Raw genomic sequence first — 21,039 nt, forward strand, 5'->3', positions numbered from 1 at the left:
TTTTCATTCAGAACTGATGAAATCAAATTCCCAAACAGTTCTGTCAACTGTTTGGATAGTCATTGTGCACTGACTTCACTAAATCCCATGTTACTGATTATTCTCAGCACTACTAATGATGATACAAAGTTTCAATGCTATTTCATTCAGTTTTATTCTTCTGTTTTACTTCATAAACCTGCACACTTGTCCAAAGTATTGATTAGTTTCTGGTCTTTTTTTTTTTTTTTTTTTGCAAGGCAAGCTATTTCATACACTTTGTTCTTCACAAATTCATGAACTTCCTTGAATGACATCATTCAACCACTGAAGACTATGGTAAGCCAGATTCCCCAGTTCTCTGAATTTCATGCCCTTTCTCATCTTCCTTGAGAGATATCTTAATATTATTCCACCAAACTAGGAACACAAATTCCAAATAATTTAATGTGGCTTGCATTATAATAATAATGCATGTAGTTTTAATAAACTGTCAGCATAATGTTAAACAAATTTCATGTCAAATGATTTCCCAAAAATAGAAAAGTGCATTTTCTTCAAGATTTGTCAATTTTGGAAGTTTAAAATTAATAAGTAAATAGGCTAAATTTAATAAATATTTTCACCTGTTTCCCCCTCCCCAAAACTTAATGATGAACCTTAGAGAAAGTACTCCCTTTTTGGATAAAATTAATGAAAAACAGGTGAGTTATTCAAAATGAATTCTTTTACTAAAACTCATTGATATTAGTTGCCTACTGACAGTAATTATAATCTTATAATTGAACTTTACTCTTTGTAACAGTAAGAAAAAGTTTTGGCAATTCGCCCTTCTCTCTTTATATTCCTCCGAATATAAAGGATGGTCAAGGAGTTTGTAGAAGGATGGGATGTTGTACAGACTTTAGGAGAAGGAGCATACGGAGAGTAGGTGACCTTTTTATTATTATTTATTAATATACAACTGCAGTTCAATAAATAACTTCTAAGTTTGCTCAATCAAGAATTTTTTTTTTGCTTTTCACTATAGCTAGAGCATGACAGATAGATACAAACTACTTAAAGAACCCTTGAAATATTAAATTGCCACTACATAAAATCCTTTAAGAAATTAGATGGTGTCACTTCTAAGGGACTGTTTTCTGAGATTAATACTTATTTAGGCTGTGATTTTGCGCTTATCTTTTTTTGATAACCAGTCTTTCTGGTGTTACTGGGGATGAGGATGCTATTTGTGCCTAGATGAAGATTAACTTCATCTGCCTTCACTGTTCCTTAGAATCCATGCTACATGGCTGTTTTGGCCTCTATAAGTAAGAAAATATTGTAATATTACATCAGCTATTCTAACCTATCTCCATGTTTTTTGTGGCTTTGCAGTAGGGTGTTCCCTTTCAAACAGTACTTTCGTATATTTAAGTTTCTCATATCTTATTTCATGCCGTTTTCTATAGACATTGTCAGTGTTTTAACAAATTAGTTAACCAATTTTTGCATTATAATTATCAATATTACAAGTTGCATATTTAATTCTCAAGTATTAAGTTTTTGGAATTACCATTACAATAGAAAACAGGAAATCTAAGGTAAATACAAAAATTAAATTCTTACCTGATGTGCATACAGGCAAGAGGCACTGCCAGCAGTTAATTTATAGATGAGTGATTAACTCCATTAGTCAATAGGATAGTAGCTAGTAGCAGCATGTGATGCAAGTGTATGATCTTATGCAGCATCAGCCAAAAAAAAAAATCACACCATTCCCTCCAAATGCCTGTCCAGTTCCTCAGATTTATTTAACTTGTCAACTTCCACAACGACAGATGGAAGCTTGTTCCAGCAATTAACCACCCACTGGCTAAAGGCAAATTTCCGCACATCTATTCTACATCTGTCTTTTCTTAATGAGAATTTATGCCCCCTTAGATTCGTAATCTGAACAAGTGGAAGGATCCCATCAGAATTCAGCGTGCTCAACCCATTCAAGGCCTTATATACCTCAATCAGATCACTGCGCAGGTGCCTAGTCGCCAGCCACTGCAATTTGCAGAACTTAAGCCTCTCTTGGTAAGAGGATTCCTTCATTTCCCTCGCCAATCTTGTTGCTCTTCTCTGTACATGCTCAAGCCAGCAGTGCATAGCACACGCTTCTTGATTAAACCGAGGTTCGAGCCCGTGACCACCAAATACAGAGGATGCGGAAAAGTCAGGGAATGACCACCACATATCCTCAGAGCAATATGGCCTTAGTTGCTAATGCTCCTAAATAGCAAAACATAACAATCTGTACACGCTCAAGCAAATCTACATCCTTCCTGAAATGAGGCCTCCAGACCTGTATGCAGTACTCACGGCGTGGCCCGACCATTGCCTTACACAGAGGGACAGTCGCCTCCTTTTTCCTGCTAGCAAAATTCCTATATATCATTGACAAAACCCCACGACCTGCCCTGGCAGCCTGTCTGCATTGCTCAGAAAACTTCATATCTGTCTGCACAATTATTCCCAGGTCTTTCATTTTCTACCACCTTAAGTGTAGTACTACTCAGTTGGTACATTTCTCTGGGGTTGCTTCTACCCATATGCAGTACTTTGCATTTGTCAAAGTTAAACTTCAGTTGCCACTTCTTAGCCTATCTGCCCAAATTATCTAGATCCTGTTGCAGTAGCACACTGCCATTACTGTCATTAACAACCCTGCCAACTTTTGTATCATCTGCAAACTTCGACACTAAGCCCAATATACCTTTATCAATATCATTGATAAATATACAAAACAACAGAGGACCCAACACCGAACCCTGTGGGATTTCACTAATAGCATTAGTCCAAGAAGAGCAGCACCCATTAATTACCACCCTCTGTCTTCTCCCACTCAACCATCCTTTTATCCATTGTAGCAACTTACCCTTAATACCATTCTTTTCCAGTTTGTTCAATAGTCTTTCATGTGCAACAGTGTCAAAAGCTTTCCTGAAATCCAAATGTATGACATTAAAATTATTTTTTGCATCCAGTTCCTTTGTAACCACATAATAATATCCTATTAAATTTGTCAGACGAGGCTTTTCCCTTAACAAACCCATGCTGTCTGAATTATTGCTGCAGTCTTGTCTAGATGATTTTGCAATGCATCTTTAACCAGTGACTCCATTATTTTACCCGGAAACAGAAGTTAAACTAACTGGTCTGTAATTACTCGTGTCACCCTTCAATCCCCCTTTGTGAATGGGGGATACATTTGCACATCTCCAGTCTGTGGGGAGCTCCCCTGAGTTGAAGGATGCTCTCATAATTATGGCTAAGGGTTTGCTTAGTTGCTTTGCTGCCTCCTTTAATATAACTGGATATTGCCGAACGGGCTAGCCGGGTGGGTAAAGTGCCTGCCTGGCAACCCAGAAGTTGCAGGTTCGAATCCCGCCTCGGGCTTGGATCAAAGTACTGCAAAAAACCTTGGGAGGTGCATTATGGCCACAGAAGCCGATGCGCCAACAACTAACAAAAAAAAAATAATAAATAACTGGATAGATCCCATCCACCCCAGGTGCCTTTCTTATATTTAACTTCAACAATTTCTCCTCCACTTTGCTCTCAGTTATTACAAAATCATTAAGCACCCTGCTACAATTTGATAACCTTCTGCCATTTTCAAACCTTAATAATTCCTCACGTGTGAATGTAGATGCAAAATACTTGTTCAGTTTGTTTGCTATCTGAGCAGGATCATCAACAGTCAAACCATTGATATAAAGTGGACCAATCAGATTCATCCCCTTCTTTTTAGCATTTATATAAGTAAAGAAATCCTTGCTGTTTTTCTTGGAATCTTTTGCCAAAGATTTCTTGTTATCTGCCTTTGCCTGCCTAACCTCCTTTGTGACCTGATTACAGACTAGCTTATATCTGCCATAGGCTTCTGAGTCACTTGATAATTTATATGCATCCTGTGCATTTTTCTTCTGTCAAGAGTCTCATTAGTTCATTTGATAACCATTTAGGCCTAAACCTTGAACAATATTTCTTAATAGGTATGAAACTTTTAGTAGCATCCACAATTAATTCCTTGAATGCTCCTCACTTAGAATTTACTGTTGGTAACATCCTCAGTTGATCCCACTGTACAGAATTTAAAAACTGTGAGACCACTGTAGTTTAAGTGTCCTTCCCTAACTATATTCAATTTTTGCATCATAATCAGTTGTCTGTTGCTACTCACTGATTTTGGCAAGCCATGGAGGATATTCAAAATTATTGAATTCAGCCTACCTGAATAAGTGTTTCACAAATAAAAAGGCATTGCTTTACCCTTCTGTATACTAGCACCCTTCTGGAAAAATAGTAATTTCAGTAAAATCCATTTATAAGTCCTTAATAAAATTGATTAACATTTTACTAATTTCAAGTATACAAGGATCTTGCCATTCACAGGATTATATTCCCTAAAGGCAAGCTGGGTTCCTAGCTTGCAAGATGCATTTGTATAAAAACTACCTTTGTACTATGTTTGATATAGTACTGTTTTTAGTATTGTATTATGTGTGTTTGCCACTGGATCTGGAATTGTATAACAATATATTTGATATTATTTATTGAAAACTTGTGAGAATCCACCACATTAAATGCTATTACATTTTATATGTTATGCTATGGATTTGTCTATAACAGGGGTGGCCAACAAGTCGAGCGTGGCTTTAATTTTGGTCGATCATGACAAATTTTAAATATCTCCTTTATCTGTTGAACTACATGACTACTCTAGCAGCTGTTCAGCTGCTAAGCTTGTTTAGTGATAATTCAAGCAGTTACATTGTGGAGAGCATAGTGTATGTGTTGAATTCTTATTTAGCTTAATTAATATAAATAACTGGACAGTACTTATACGTTAATTTAATACCCTTTGATTTAAAATGAATACTACAAAAAAAGAGTAAAACATCATTTCATCAAGGGTGGGAACTAGATTACTTTTTTGTAATGATAATAGAAAAATGTTTTTTGATTTGCAATGCTTCCATAGCTATACTCTAAAAAGGAAATTTAGGAAGGCACTTCAATGCAATCCATGGTAAATACCAATCAGATTTTCTGCAGATTATTTGCACAACAATTTCTTCATGACACCTAACTTACAATCTAAAGCAGTAACTGTAGCATCATTTAAAGTGAGTCTTCTTGGCAAAAAGATGCAAACCATTTTCTGATGGTCAATTCATCAGATGCATTTTTAGAAATAAGATTCTCTTTTTGAAAATTAAGAACAAAAATGAAATTAGAAGTGCTCTTCAAGATCTGCAATTACCTCAGAACACTGCGATGCATCGAAAAAATGTGAGCAAACAATTGCATGCTGATATTGCTAATTATGTGTCCTTTTCTTGACAACTGGGTGAATCTACAGATGTCAGTGATACTGCTGAATTGCTCATTTTTATTCGTATGGTTTTCAAAGATTCTACCATTAGAGAAGAACTGATGGGTATGGTTTTGTTAAAAGAAAACTATGGAGGCCTTGATATTAGCATTAGTAGAAGCATATGATGCAAGAAAGCAAGCTTATGCAGCATCAGCCAAAAAAAAAAAAACCCTTCCCCTTCACCCCTCTGTTCTTCCGAAATACCTGTCCAGCTGAGCCTTAAATTTATTTAGGCTATCAACTTCCACAAGGGATGGAAGTCTGTTCCACCAACCAACTACCCGCTGGCTAAAGGAGAATTTCCGCACATTTATCCTACATCTGTCTTTCCTCAATTTGAATTTATGCCCTCTCAGGTGATTATTCTGAGCAAGAGGCAGTACCCATCAGCATTGAGCATGCTCAAACCAATCAAGGCTTTGTACACCTATCAGATCACCTCGCCGGTGCCTAGTCTCCAGACACTGTAATTTGCAAAACTTAAGCCTTTCTTCGTAAGAGCAACCCTTCGTTCCATTCACTAACCTTGTTGCCCTTCTCTGTACTCGTTCCAGCAGCTCTACATCCTTCTTGAAATGAGGCCTCCAGACCTGTATACAGTACTCAAGGTGTGGCCTAACCATTACCTTATACAAGGGAATAATCACCTCCCTATCCCTGCTAGAAAAATTCCTGTATATCATTGATAAGACACCATGAGCTACTTTTGCAGCCCATCTGCACTGCTCAGAGAACTTCATATCTGCCTGCACAATTACCCCCAGGTCCTTTTCATTCTCTACCACTGTCAGTGTAGTATCACAGAGTTGATACGTTGCTCTGGGGTTGCTGTTTCCCATATGTAGTACTTTACATTTGTCGATGTTAAACTTCATTTGCCACCTCTCAGCCCATCTACTCAACCTTTCCAGATCCTGTTGCAGCAGCATAGGGTCCTTAACAACCCTGCCAACCTTTGTATCGTCTGCAAACTTGGACATTAAGCTTGATATACCATCATCAATATTATTTATAAATACAGAAAACAACAATGGACCCAACACTGAACCTTGAGGGACTCCACTAATAACATTAGTCCACGATGAGTAGTGTCCATTAATTAACACTGTCTTCTGCCACTCAACCAATCCTTTATATATTTAACACATTCAAAAATTTTATTGAAAAAATTAAATTACTACTATTTAAGCTCGTATCAATAACAGATTGAGCTAAAGCATTGACGGGGCATCTTAACAGATTCATCACATTGTGCCAAAAGATAACATCTTTCCAGATTTTTTTTTTGAGTTACCACTGTATCATCCACCAACAAGTGTTAGCTAGTAAAAGGTTAACTACTAAATGTGTTATGGATATAGCTTTCAAAATCATGAACTCCATCAGAGGATAATTCTCCTATAAACCAAATAACTCCATCAGAGGACAATGTTCAAAGGAGACTTCAAAATGCAACTCGATGAAAATTAACCAGATCTGATATTATACACAGATGTGAGATGGCAGAGTTGGAGTAAGTTTCTACAGAAATTTCGAAATTTGCTGAATGAATTAAAAATGGTTGATCAAAGAAGAGATGATTATCAGTAGCTACAAGATACAGGGTGGTGTGAACTGGCTTTTTTTGGCAGATTTTCCAGTAAATGATCTGAATTTAGAATTACAAGGAAAAAATAAATGTGGGTAACATGAGTAGTTCTATTTTTGCATATAAATTTTTGGAAATGGCTAAGGATCTCAAAGAAAAAAATTTGATCATTTTGTAAATATTAAAGATCATTTGCAAAAATATCATGTTTTTGAATTTAATAGACAAATGTTTCTGAAATCTAAAGTTGTGGTTGATTTTGAAACCAGATTCAGTGATTTTAAAACAATCGAAGACATTGTTCAATATTTCTTATCCATTTCATGTCAACTTAGATGCAAAACAAATTGAAGAAAAAAATCGCTGAAATTTTTCACATGCAGAAAATACTACTTCAAAATGGAATTATTACATTGTGAAACGATATCTTGCTTTAAGCCAGATCATCAGAAAAAGATTTATGGAAATATATGTTTGCTGAGAAAAGTACCCAAATGTAAAAAAAAATGCAGTGAACTTTTAAATTGCTGTCTTGTTCCTACATATCTATGTGAGTTGGCCTTTTTGTATTTGAAACAAAGGCAAAGAATCACTCTACTCTTAAGGACTTGCATACAGAAGATTCTTTACGGTTGGCCTTATCACAGTATATCCCCAATTTTGATTGCTTTTGGCAGATAAGACACAAACTTCACATAAATTAAAAATTTAAATATGAATTTTAAAATAAGAATTTGGAATTGTATTTAATATTTATAAACAACATTTTTCGATGTGTTTAACTTTTTTAACCATGTGCAGTGTGATTCTTGAGATGGTAGATCACGGCACGTTTTGAAGAAAAAAAAGTAGATCACATCACAAATTAAGTTGGCCACCCCTGGTCTATAAGATGACTACTTGTATTTTTTTTAATGTTATTGCTTAATATACAGGGTCTTTATAATTAAAGTATTCATATTCTGAGCAGTCTAATCGACCATCTAATGGTCAGATTGAAGTGAAATTACCATTAACTATATAGTCATGGAAACCATAGTGCTTTTGCTGCGCTAAGTGAAAAAATAATAAAATACAAAAATCTATTAAAAACTCTGTATTTACATTCTTAATACAGGTAATTATCTAGCTAACTTTTTGATATCCCCAATCAAACTCAGCTGCCCACAGAATTAATTTATTCAGTAATTAACAACTTTCTAGCTGAAATAAAACTTCCTGCAATCTGACCTAAATCTGTTTCTCTGTAGTTTGAATTTATGGGCCTTAGTTGTTATTCCACAATGATGGGCCATAAATTCAAAATTTGGCCCTCGTTCATTTTGCTATTCTGTGAGCTGTATAGAATCAACCACCTTAAAGGGGACCTGATAAAGGTCCTCTTTAAGGTGTCTGGTTGCCAAGTTCCATAGCCCACATATTTTGAAGCCTTTCATCACACAGGTACCTGTTTGCAGATCACATCTAGTGGGTTGCCTGTCTTTGGACCCTTTCAAGAAGGTTTTTATTATTTTTTTTTTATTTAGGTGTGGTCTCCGTACCTGGATCCAACATTCCAAGTGTGGTCTTACAGTTGCCTTATATAGTGGGATTATGACCTCCCTATCTCTACAAGCAAACTATTGATAAATTAATAGCACACTGCTTGCTTGTGATGCTTGGAAGATTTGTCCACCCATATTGCAACTCCCAGATCCTTTTTTTTTTTAATTCAGCCCCAAGTATAAATTTTGAGAGTTGCTATTCCTCAAGTGCAATTTGCTGCATTAAAACAGCTGGCTTTTTTTGACCATTCACTGAAGCCTATTCAAGTCATCTTGAAAGGGTGCTGATCATTACCAGCTGCCTGGTCTGTCCTTTGCAAATTTTAACATCAGGCCCCTATCCCTTTGTTTATGGCATTTATGCAGACCAGGAAAAACAGGGACCACATCTTTAATGTTAGACCAATCTGAAGAATAACCATTAAGTTACTTTGTGACCCACCTTAGAATGTTACCCATGGTTCTAGCATATTATAGTAATTAACATCTTTTGAGGGGGTGGGTTATATACTTTGCTAAAATCCAAATAAACTTATGTTAAAATTATTTCCTACTTCAAGCTTGTGAATAACTGTCAGAGTAGCTAAGTGTTGTGTATCCTTCAGAATTCCATTTCTAAATGTCCTTATGGAGGATACACAACTTAGCAGATTGAATGTTCTAAAATTATCCCACTTCTCTCTTAGAACTGCATTTATATATTGATGCTATGTTTGCGCTTCTCAGTTGAAGACTCCTTCAATGGTTCAATGCACTCCCTTGCCACTTCCAAAATTACTGGATATACACCATTGGCTCCAGGAGGCTTACTTGCCTTTGGCTTAAAAGTTATTCTAATAAATAGTTCTCTGTAATTTCATAAGCTCCTCCTCCCTGTAAAGGGTCTTCATCTTTATAGGTTGATATGAAGTACCTGTTCAATTTGTCAGAAATACCATTTGTGTTATCAAAGACTTTTTTTCACATCCATTAAATAAGGGTCTGATCTGATTAATTTTCTTTATTTTTTGCATGTGAAAAAAGCCCTATTCTTTGCCAGCAAGTTTCTTATACTCTGCCAATTGCACCTTTCCTGTGGTACTATTACAGATCAACTTGAAAGCCATCATAGGTCTAGTACTTGTCATTGCCCTGTAACTTTTCCATGCCATTTTTTTTTTTTTTTTTTGCTCTATTAAACTCTGCTCCATTTTGTCTCCTGTGACCTAAAGACATACCATAATTCTAATATTCATATCTTCCCAGTTGATAGTCCATATAGAATCTTAAGCTCTCAATCTTTCCTGAAATTAAAATGCATTCCTTTGCCTTTAACAACCATTACTTCTATTCTTGTCATCCAACTTAGGACTCTATGATTGCTCCCTACTAATGGCTAATAAGTGGAATGTGTACTATAGAAAATCTTCATCTGAAATTGTATTTTTTCCATAGTTGAGTCTTGAAAAGTAACTTTGATTTAAAGTGAATATAAATAGGTTCTTTTTGAATCAAAAACTGAGAATACTTGTCCAAACTTGGCAAGTATTGACCTCTTTCAAGACAATTGAAAGATCAGGGAATGTAAAGTACTGTATATGGGAAGCAGTAACCCCAGAGTAAAGTATCAACTGTGTGGTACTACACTGACAGTGGTAGAGAATGAAAAGGACCTGGGGGTAATTGTGTAGGCAGATATGAAGTTTTCTGAGCAGTGCAGACAGTCTGCAAGAGTAGCTCATGGTGTCTTGTCAATGATATACTAAATTTTTTCTAGTAGGGATAAGGTGATTATCCCCTTGTATAAGACAATGGTTAGGCTACACCTTGAGTACTTGTATACTTTGAAACATATGTACAGTATACATATGTTTCAAAGTACTGGAGGCCTCATTTTAAGAAGGATGTAGAGCTGCTGGAATGAGTACAGAGAAGGCAATACAATTAGTGAATGGAACAAAGGCTTGCTTTTATGAAGAAAGGCTTAAGTTTTGCAAATTCCAGTGTCTGGAGACTAGGCACCTGAGATGTGATCTGAATGAGGTGTATAAAGCCTTGAATGGTTTGAGCATGCTCAATGCTGATGGGATTCTTCCTCTTGCTCAGAATAATTGCCTGAGAGGGCATAAATTCAAACTGAGGAAACACAGTTGTAGGATAAATGTGTGGAAGTTTGCCTTTAGCCAGTGGGTGGTTGATTGCTGGAACAAACTTCCATCTGTCATTGTAGAAGTTGATAGCTTAAATAGATTCAAGGCAGAACTAGACAAACAATTGGAGATTGTGGATGGGTGAAATGAGGTGTTTTTTTTTTTTGGCTGATGCTATGCAAGCTTGTTTTCTTGCATCATGTGCCTTTGCTAATTTTAAATCATCTAGATCAGGGATTTCCATGGGGTTGATATTGGCCCCAGGGGATCAGTATCAACCCCATTGCAATTCCTGATCTAGATGTACTTACCCCCCACACACACATGGTTGCTGTGTTACTTGCTCCAGTCTATTAGGGAAAAATTGAAATAACCCAAGAGACATTATGTACTTCCTTGCTCATTCCATTTGTATGTAGAGGCTCTTGTCATTATTTTCAGTCTTTTGGTCTGTAGATTACTCCCATTCTCATTATACCTTTTGTTTGCAACTAACTTATATAGATTCTGCATTAGGGTGCCTAACTTTTTGAATCTGAGAATGATTTTGTCATGCTTGGGCCACATCTTAATAAGATGAATGTCCCACCCATTAAGCCTTCCCTGTGCTTCCTAAATATATATATATCTTAGCAAAACTCATCATTCCCCATTTTTACTTATTTTATTGATGACATTACTGTACATGCAGATAATATTAAGACATGCACCCCTGACAAACCCCTTCAAGTTATGAATTTGCTTCCCTAATATTAGTTTCCCATTCATTTGGAACATTGCTCTTGGTACCTCTTTCCAATATTGGTTGCAGTAATAACTTTTGAGATGTGTGTAAGCATTGCTTTGACCCATATCAGATAAATGCATATCTATTATCTCTGTTCCTCCTTAACTAGTAGTTTCCTTTACTTTAACTCTTAAGGTATTCTCAGTTATCTTTGCAAAAGCCCTTGCACCATTACCTTTTGTTCAAATGTATTCCATTGCTACAAAATGGATTTCTTATAACTGTGAGCCATGCTGATTTAAAAAAATTCCCCAAAAGCCTTGCATAGTCCCTCAGGTCTTTGTTAATCCACAAGGCTTTCAGCATATAGTTCCTCCTAGATGCATGGGCAGAATTATAGGTGCAACCTAAATTGCAGTTTTTTTTTCCCATATGAATTTTTTTGGAAAAAGTCATTATTTCACATGTTTAATATCATTGTTCCCCCACACAAATAATAATGCTCTTTATCTCATTACAGTATGACATGGCAATCTGTTGTTAACATCAATTGTTGCTCTTGGCAAACAGCCTAGTTGTGGTCCACCTATCCTTATTTATGAAAAGTTAGTTTCTCTGACAATGGAATTGTGCTTTGTGTATTATTCATACACAATTCACATATCACAAGAGTTTAACCCATTTGAGAGTATGTATTTGTACATACTTTACAGTATACATATGTTTCAAAGTACTTTACAGATCTTACAGTGAGTGTTGCCATTTCTTATTTGCGTTTCTAAGTGATTTTAGACCCAGTTTATAATGGATGGTACCATGATCATAAATTTTAAAATTATAGTAGATGACCATTCTTGTCAGTCAGTTTGAATTTAGCTTTCAAAAGCTGAAATTATCTGGAATTTGGATCCAGAACTTGAATCAAGTGATACATAATGCTACTTTCTTAAGTATTTAGTGTTGTTCCAGTTATATCAGTCTTTCTTAGGAAAAAGGCACAGATGCCTTCTTTGCATCTTAAGTTTTAAGATAGGTAGAGAAAATCTAGGTAAACAGTTAAGATGATATGTAACTAATTTCTTTTATGAAAGTGATTAATTATTTTAGGTATATTAAATTTATTTTGTTACTTTTTATATTCATGAAACGATTGATATCAGTAAAAATGAGGTCAGCATTTTAATTGTTTAAAATGCTTTTTTTTTAGGGTACAACTGTTAGTTAGCAGGACAACTCAAGAGGCAGTTGCTGTTAAGATAATTAATGTTGATCAAAATGCTAATGCAGCAGCAAGCATTAAGAAAGAGGTAAGGAATATCTTTATAGATGTTAAGAATGCCGTAATGAAATTTAATTTGGGTTAATGCTTACGGAAAGCAATTTTTTTTATTGTTTAATATTTAAGTATGATTAATATCAAACTTGCCGAGATATGAACTACTGGTGGTTGAGACATGTCCAGTGTGAGAATATTTACCCATGAAATATGTTTGACATGCCCTTGAACATTAATATAAACTAGTTGGTTTTAAATGTTGTGTGAAAAGCATATGTAGGATATCTTAATCACCAAATCAGAATTACAAATTGACCAGTAATTTCATTGTTCTTAAGATTGGAATGTCCTAGTTACTGTCCAGTCTTGACACTTAGGGAATTGCTTACTTTGAAGACAGCAGATTTTTTTTTCTCAAAGTGTGATAAACTCAAGTTTGGTTTCAAAGCATTGTTAGAGCAAGATTGTTAAGAGTACTTGGCTACAGAACCTATTTCATTTATTTGTTAGTCATTAAGGTACAATGGAAATTATTCAGTATCCAGGAAATCCTTATTTAAGCTGGCTCCTTGTGTGGTGTTAAGTGTCACTTTAATTCTGATTTAGTGTTATATGGTTAATTTTTTTTTATTTGATTAGAAAACAAGTTTGACAATTGAATAATCTACTTAATGGACTGGAGATGTGCAAATGTATCCCCAATTCACAAAGGAGGTTCGAAGGGTGACACGAATAATTACAGACCAGTTAGTTTAACTTCTGTTCCGGGTAAAATAATGGAGTCACTGGTTAAAGATGCATTGCAGGATCATCTAGACAAGACTGCAGCAATAATTCAGACACAGCATGGGTTTGTTAAGGGAAAGTCTTGTCTGACAAATTTGATTGGTTATTATGATGTGGTCACAAAGGAACTGGATGCAAAAAATAATTTTGATATCATATACTTGGATTTCAGGAAAGCTTTTGACACTGTTGCGCGTGGAAGACTACTGTACAAATTGGAGCAGAATGGTATTAAGGGTAAGTTGCTACAATGGATGAAAGGATGGTTAAGTGGGAGAAGACAGAGGGTGGTAATCAATGGGTGCTGCTCTTCGTGGACTAATGTTATTAGTGGAGTCCCACAGGGTTCGGTGTTGGGTCCACTGTTGTTTTGTATATTTATCAATGATATTGATGAAGGTATATCAGGCTTAATGTCGAAGTTTGCAGATGACACGAAGGTTGGCAGGGTTGTTAATGACAGTAATGGCAGTGTGCTACTGCAATAGGATCTAGATAATTTGGGCAGATGGGCTAAGAAGTGGCAACTGAAGTTTAACCTTGACAAATGCCAAGTACTGCATATGGGTAGAAGTAACCCCAGAGAAACGTACCAACTGTGTGGTACTACACTTAAGGTGGTAGAAAATGAAAAAGACCTGGGAGTAATTGTGCAGTCAGATATGAAGTTTTCTGAGCAATGTAGACAGGCTGCTAGGGCAGGTCATGGGGTTTTGTCAATGATATATAGGAATTTTGCTAGCAGGGAAAAGGAGGTGATTGTCCCTCTGTATAAGGCAATGGTCAGGCCACGCCTTGAGTACTGCGTACAGGTCTGGAGGCCTCATTTTAGGAAGGATGTAGATTTGCTTGAGCATGTACAGAGAAGAGCAACACGATTGGTGAGGGGAATGAAGGGATCCTCTTACCAAGAGAGGCTTAAGTTCTGCAAATTGCAGTGGCTGGAGACTAGGCACCTACGCGGTGATCTGATTGAGGTCTATAAGGCCTTGAATGGGTTGAGCACGCTGAATTCTGATGGGATCCTCCCACTTGTTCAGAATACGAACCTACGGGGACATAAGTTCAAATTAAGAAAGGCTAGATGTGTGGAAATTTGCCTTTAGCCAGCGGGTGGTTAATTGCTGGAACAAACTTCCATCTGTCGTTGTGGAAGTTGATAGGTTAAATAAATTTAAGGAGGAACTGGACAGGCAATTGGAGGGTATGGTGTGTTTTTTTTTTTTTTTTTGGCTGATGCTGCATAAGCTCCTACACTTGCTTTCTTGCATCAAGTGCCACTACTACTTTACTTTGAAATAATTTCAAAATAAAAGTACCCAATTTTGAGTACTCTTTTAAACTTTAATCACTTTAGCTTGTGGTGAATAATTGACAGGAACTTGTTGAGGACATTCTCAAGTGGGAATGACTTAACTGGTCTCATGCAGTGGTGATGAGGCATTTGGGATTTTCCTAGTATTTTTGTTATCCTGTTACTGGACCTTGTCAGTAACAGGATGACAAAGTTCAGTAATAACAGGGTGATCCATTCAATTTTCAGTTAAGATGTGAGTTTCCTTAGCACTATTCAGAGCAACTTTATTTAGCCCAACCTTTTGTGGTAGGAAATTTGCCAACTTAGTTACAACCAGATGCTTTAGCATATTCACTAAGTAAAAGTAGTGAATATGAACATTTTCACTACATAGTAAAAAAGAACATACACTTAATAAATAAGCATATTTCTACTATTTTAATATTTCACATTATTGCTTGCTATGTTCAGATCTATTCAATGAAATCATTGATAATGAGGCCTGATAGGAATTTACAAGACTTTTGTAGTAAGGGTACATAATTTTTTTTTTTTTTTTTTTTTTTTTTTCTCTTTCTTCTTCTCTCTCTCTCCAGGGGTATACAGTATAAAGAAGTTTGAAAACTGAACCACTTTTATAGACTTATTTATATGCAATTATAACTTACAAAATAATGAGAGGAATTACCTCATATGCATGCAGGATGTTTCTCTTCTAACACTCTTCTTGAAGTAAACAAATTTTAAAATAACTAAATGAATTCTAACACTGAGGCAAAACATTAGTGATCCAATGCACCCAGAATTTATGGCTTGAGAGCTCTAAACCAGTTGCCAAAATACATCAGAATGTCAATGAGTAAGAGAAGACTTATGAACTTCTGAATATTCTAAAAAAAAAAAAAAAAAAATTCTCTTTCCTTTAAGAGGACCAGACTTTGACTTTAGTCATGATCACAGTATAGTAAACTCAAAATGAAAAACTGTTGAATTAATATATGGGAGATTATTTGTTGTCATGGAGCATGCATGTAAAAGACCAGGAATCTGAAATAGGGTAGGGGTGCTGTATGTTGATTGAATTAAGAGTTAATTTAATTTTCAGCTATTAATAATTTAGTATAGTAGGGCATGCTGAGCCTTTATCTCTTTCATTTACTTACTATATTTCAGTGCAATTATAATGTATGTGAATCTCTGGTCTTCTGTTTGTAATACAAGAGGTATTAGTGACTTAGCTTAAGAGCACCTGCACGGTGATCTGATCGAGATATATAAGGCCTTGAATGGGTTGAGCACGCTGAATTCTGATGGGATCCTTCCACTTGTTCAGATTATGAACTTAAGGGAGCATAAATTCAAATTAAGAAAAGACAGATGTAGATTAGATGTGCAGAAATTTGCCTTTAGCTAGCGGGTGGTTAATTGCTGGAACAAACTTCCATCTGTCGTTGTGGAAGTTGATAGGTTGAATAAATTTAAGTAGGAACTGGACAGGCATTTGGAGGGAATGGTGTGGTGTTTTTTTGGCTGATGCTGCATAAGCTCATACACTTGCATCAAATGCCACTGCTGCTACTAATTACTACTACTACTGATTATAATTAAACTTGCAGAATCAAGTAACTAGTTGTTTATTCTAGGGTTGTGAATAATATTTAACCAAGCACCTGCTCTAAAGTGTTTGTTTTTATTTTTTGTATCTATAAAGCACAATAATTCATATCAGAAAAATAAGGTTATTTTATTGTTATTCATCAAATACAGTAGTCTTAGTATTGGATGAATAATACCTCTAATTAGGTCTACTGAAAACTTAAGGAATGAAATTATTTTTATTTATATTAGTAAGCTACTATTACATAATTTTAGTGATTTCATTATTTTTCCCAAAACAGAAGTTAAACTAGCAGGTCTGTAATTACTCTTGTCACACTTTGACCCTTTTGTGAATTGGGATACATTTGCACACCTTCAGTCCATGGACCCTCCCTTGAATCTGAGGGTGCCCTCATAATTATAGCTGAGGGTTTGCTAACTTCCTTTGCTGCTTCTTTTAATATAACTGGATGGATCTCATCCACGCAGGTGCCTTTCTTATTTTTAACTTCAATTTCTCCTCCACTTTGCTCTCAGTTATTACAAAATCATTAAGCTCCCTGTTTGAGTTTAATAAGCTTCTGTCCTCCACATTCCTAAATTCTTAGTGTGTGAATGTAGATGCAAAATACTCATTCAGTTTGTCAGCTATCTGAGCAGAATCATTAACAGTCAAACCATTGATATCAAGTGGATTAATCTGATTAATCCCCTTCATTCTAAAGTTTTTATATAAGTAAACAAGTCTTTGCTGTTTTTTTTTTTTTTTTTTAGCATCCTTGTTAAAGATTTTTCATAATCTACCCTAGCTTTTACCTACTATAGGCTTCTGTGTTTCCTGATAACTTATGCACATCCCATGCATTTTCTTCTCTGACATGAGTCTTGTTAGTTCATCTGACATCCATCTTTCACTCTCGGCATTACTTTTCTTCCAAACAGCTGCTCACTCTGTATAAATCGCAAATCTGCCCTGCCATGGGGTGGTGCCCCCAAAACCTCTCTCAGGCTTCTTAATTCCATTCAGAAGAGGGCAGTTAGGTGAATTAATGATTCATCTCTAACAGAGTCTCTCCACTCGCTTTCTCATAGATGTACTGTTTCTGCTGCATGCCTCTTCTACAGATACTTCCATGGGCACTGTTCTACTGAATTGGCTTCTATAATTCCTGCTCTCTCTTTCAAAGCAGTCCAAACATGTGCTGCCAACATCCATTTACTGTCCAACTTCAAACCCACAGAACCAACTTTTCATCTTCCTCATTTATTCATTCAACTGCTGTTTTCTGGAACAACCTTCCTTCATGCGTATTTCCTGAAAATTACAATCTATAGAAGTTAAAGTCCAATGTCAACAGATATCTTCTCAACCTCCAACCCAAGCACGGTAGTATAGGTTCTAACACCTAGTGTTTGGGGTTCACATAAAAAAAAAAAAAAAATTGGGCCCAAACCTTGAACAGTTTCTTAGTTGGTATGAAAAGCCTAGTAGCCTCCAAGATTAATTACTTGAATGCTTCCCATTTAGAACTTGCTGTTGGTAACCTTGTCAGTTTGTCCCACTGTATAGAATTTCAAAACTGTTTGGGACCACTGTTGTCACCTTTACAAAAGTAAAATCCCTTCCTTTTAGCCCTGATGATAATTATCTTTTTAAGTATATCCCACATCAGTACACTGATCACTGCCACCTAGTGGTTCCTTTATCTGCAAATTCTTAATGCACAAATAATCACTGCTGATAACCAGATCATGAGTTATTCTCTTTGGTTGCCTCTTGAAATTGCTGCTGCACAAAACAATCATCTAATAAATCCACAAGAGTCTTGCTGGTGTGAGAGTGACCAACCCTTAACTTCCACTCAATATCTTGGAAGTTAAAATCCCCCATTAGACCTTCTGATTTACTGGCCCACTATTTCTCTGTACAACTGTTTGTCATACTCGGTTATTATGCCTATAACACTCCTACTCATTTTTGTTTTCCCATTGCTTGTGTCTCACCAAACTGACTCAATATTGCACTGTCCAGTCTGTCAACTGATGCACTTCCTTAAATTTTTATTAATTAACAGCATAATCCCTTCTCCCTTTTTGTACATATTGTACTCCCCAAATTCCAATTCTGCACTGCTTATATCTGTGTGATACCATATCTCTGATATCCAACAATATCTGCCTTTTATGTCCAGACCAGCACTTCAAATTCATAGTTTATTTACTGTTCTCCTAGCACTGGTGTACATTCAAGTATATATGCACTTATTCTTAGTTACCCTAACACAGCCCATATATTTATTTGTTTCATGACTCCCACCAGTCCTTAATCCCAGCACCCTGCCCTCCAGGCTGGTACTCATTCTAATAGCAGTACAAAAATCACTTTCACCTCTGCCTGCAGCTAGTTTTAACCTTTTAGTCGGTGAATCTCCCCCCCCCCAAAAGCTATCATTTTTCCAACCCACCTACCACTGTTGTGATAGCATCAGCAAACAATCTTGCACCCCTCCTATTTAAGCACATCTAATCCCTGAAGTGGTCTTTCCTGTTAACAAGACCAGACCATGCCGTGAAAACTACCTCATGAGTCTTGCACACTCTCCAGGACAGAATTGATTGATAGGGCTCTCATGTATTCCCTCCTATTGTGGCTGGACAGAATTGCAAACACTTCCAAATTTAACCCTTAACTCGTGACTTTTTTAACATTGACCTGTACTTGTTAAGTAAAACTGCAGATTTCCTGTTCTTAATATCATTAGTACCAACATGTACAACAATATCACCCTTTGTGCCCTTAAAAGATTATCTGCTCTACAACATCAACTTTTGCCCTGGCAGACATACCCTGGTCCTATTCCACCTATCCTTTTAACATAATATATTACCCATCTCCCTGACAATAGAATTGCTGATAACTAACTCCTGTGGGACCAGCACATTTTGCCTTGGAGAATGCTGCTGTGTTGCCTTACGCACAAGAGTGAGTTCTGACACTGAGTTGGCAGCTGAGAGTTTGATGGGTCCACCACTTTAATACCTTTTGAGGGCATTTACCTGACTCTTAACTCTCATAAGTGCCCATCAGAATGCTGAGTTGGTGCCTGCCTAATTTATTGATGCTCTTTGCACCTAGCACATACAAAGACATCCTCCTTGGCTAGATCAAGTCCTGTTCCAGAAAGTCTCTACAAGCGATTTCACAAATTGCACTTTTTTAAACTGTGCATTGGAGAATCTACCCCCTCAGTTCTCCCCGAAGTCATAGCACTCCTGTTGCTTTGCTGCTCTAGTCTGGGGCACAATATTGAATACTATAGATTAATAATGAAAATTTTGATAAATTTAATTATAAATACAGGCAGTTCTCGCTTTAGGAGTTTCCTAGTTTAAGAGTCCCCCCCCCCCCCAAGTATCAACAAAATCGAAAATATGAACATTAATTTCAAAAAATGAATGTTATTTATGAATAAATAAAGCATTCCAAACCACGTGCATAGCTATACAATACAGTGTACCCCGCTTTACAATATTAATCTGTTCCAGAGACACCATTGTATCATTAAAATATGTGAACCCAATAACACTTTTTTGGTAATTCATTTCAAGATCTTGGAAGTTAATTTTTGCTGTATAACTAAACTATTATCCCTCTAAAATGTCATTTTTGGGTCACAAGCGTTACCTTAATGCCATATAAAAGGTGAGTGTGGTTTATAAATTGTATTAGTTACCAATTCAAATCATTAAAATGCACTACACTTCATAGTTATCATATGATTCTGTTATAAGAATCAATTTTAAACACCTTTTGTGATATTTTTCTAAAGCACATTTCTGGAGGTCACTACTGTAAAACAATTTGCACTTTCCAGTTTATTGGGCTTTTCTGTTACTGCAAGCAATTATATAAACAGGTAGTAAACTATCTTCTTGCATTTGCAAAAATACTGATAGTTGGAATTGTGTAGTTTTTACATTATTATGGTGAAATGTGTTTGCTCTTTACTGAAATCTTCAATCATATTTAAAAAACTAATTTTCAGAATCTTCTCTTCATTCCTTTTTTTAAGCTTTGTTAACTTGTTACTCCACGTGAATCGTGTTAGTTGTAATTTGTATGTGCCGTTGAAAAATGCTTATGCATGCAATTGTGAAATTTATAATTAAAAGAAAATTATCTTCAAAACAAATGCCTCTTGTTTCTGAAGAAGACTATTCCTTGTGCAACAAACCAAAGAGTGCTGAGCCAATAATGAGTGATCAAAGAGTGTGCATTTAGTTGATGAATAAACATTCTTTAACACTTGTAAGTTTAAATTTCTCTATTATAATTTGCTTGATTTTACAGGCTACATTTTGATTTCTTTCAATAAACAATGATTGATTTAAACAGACTAATTAGCTAACTAATTTCATTGTTGAGAACATGACTCCTATTTTTAACCTTATGTCTGTGAAATAAATTCTCACTTTCCTACAAGTTTTCACTTTACAAGTGTGCACTAGGAACAAATTAGTTCAAGTCTAGAACTACCTGTACTACCCAATCTAATATTCCTAAATGCAGTGATATGTATTATGCTATATAGTTTTAAGTTAGAGCTACCTATTTCCCCTAATTAAAAATTTGAATTCCCTACCACTCACTCCTCTATATTATAACAATGGTGGCAAGATTCAAACGGAACTGTTTTACAT

The 21,039-nt window shown here is 35.9% G+C and overlaps 1 protein-coding gene across 2 annotated transcripts in view; it reads left to right on the forward strand.

Annotated features, from left to right (window-relative positions):
- Positions 1 to 784: 784 nt before the first annotated feature.
- grp (serine/threonine-protein kinase grp) overlaps positions 785 to 21,039 on the forward strand; it is a 121,712-nt gene continuing 101,457 nt past the window's right edge. For both annotated transcript variants that reach the window (XM_090382071.1, XM_090382069.1), the window contains exons 1-2: positions 785 to 906; positions 12,588 to 12,687. In XM_090382071.1, the coding sequence (XP_090238197.1) occupies positions 842 to 906; positions 12,588 to 12,687 (165 nt within the window). In that variant the 5' untranslated portion in view covers positions 785 to 841. The remainder of the gene's footprint in view (positions 907 to 12,587; positions 12,688 to 21,039) is intronic.

Source organism: Mastigoproctus giganteus, chromosome 9 (genome assembly GCF_048544385.1).
Source record: "Mastigoproctus giganteus isolate SK-2022 chromosome 9, ASM4854438v1, whole genome shotgun sequence".
Classification (NCBI taxonomy): Eukaryota; Metazoa; Arthropoda; class Arachnida; order Uropygi; family Thelyphonidae; genus Mastigoproctus; species Mastigoproctus giganteus.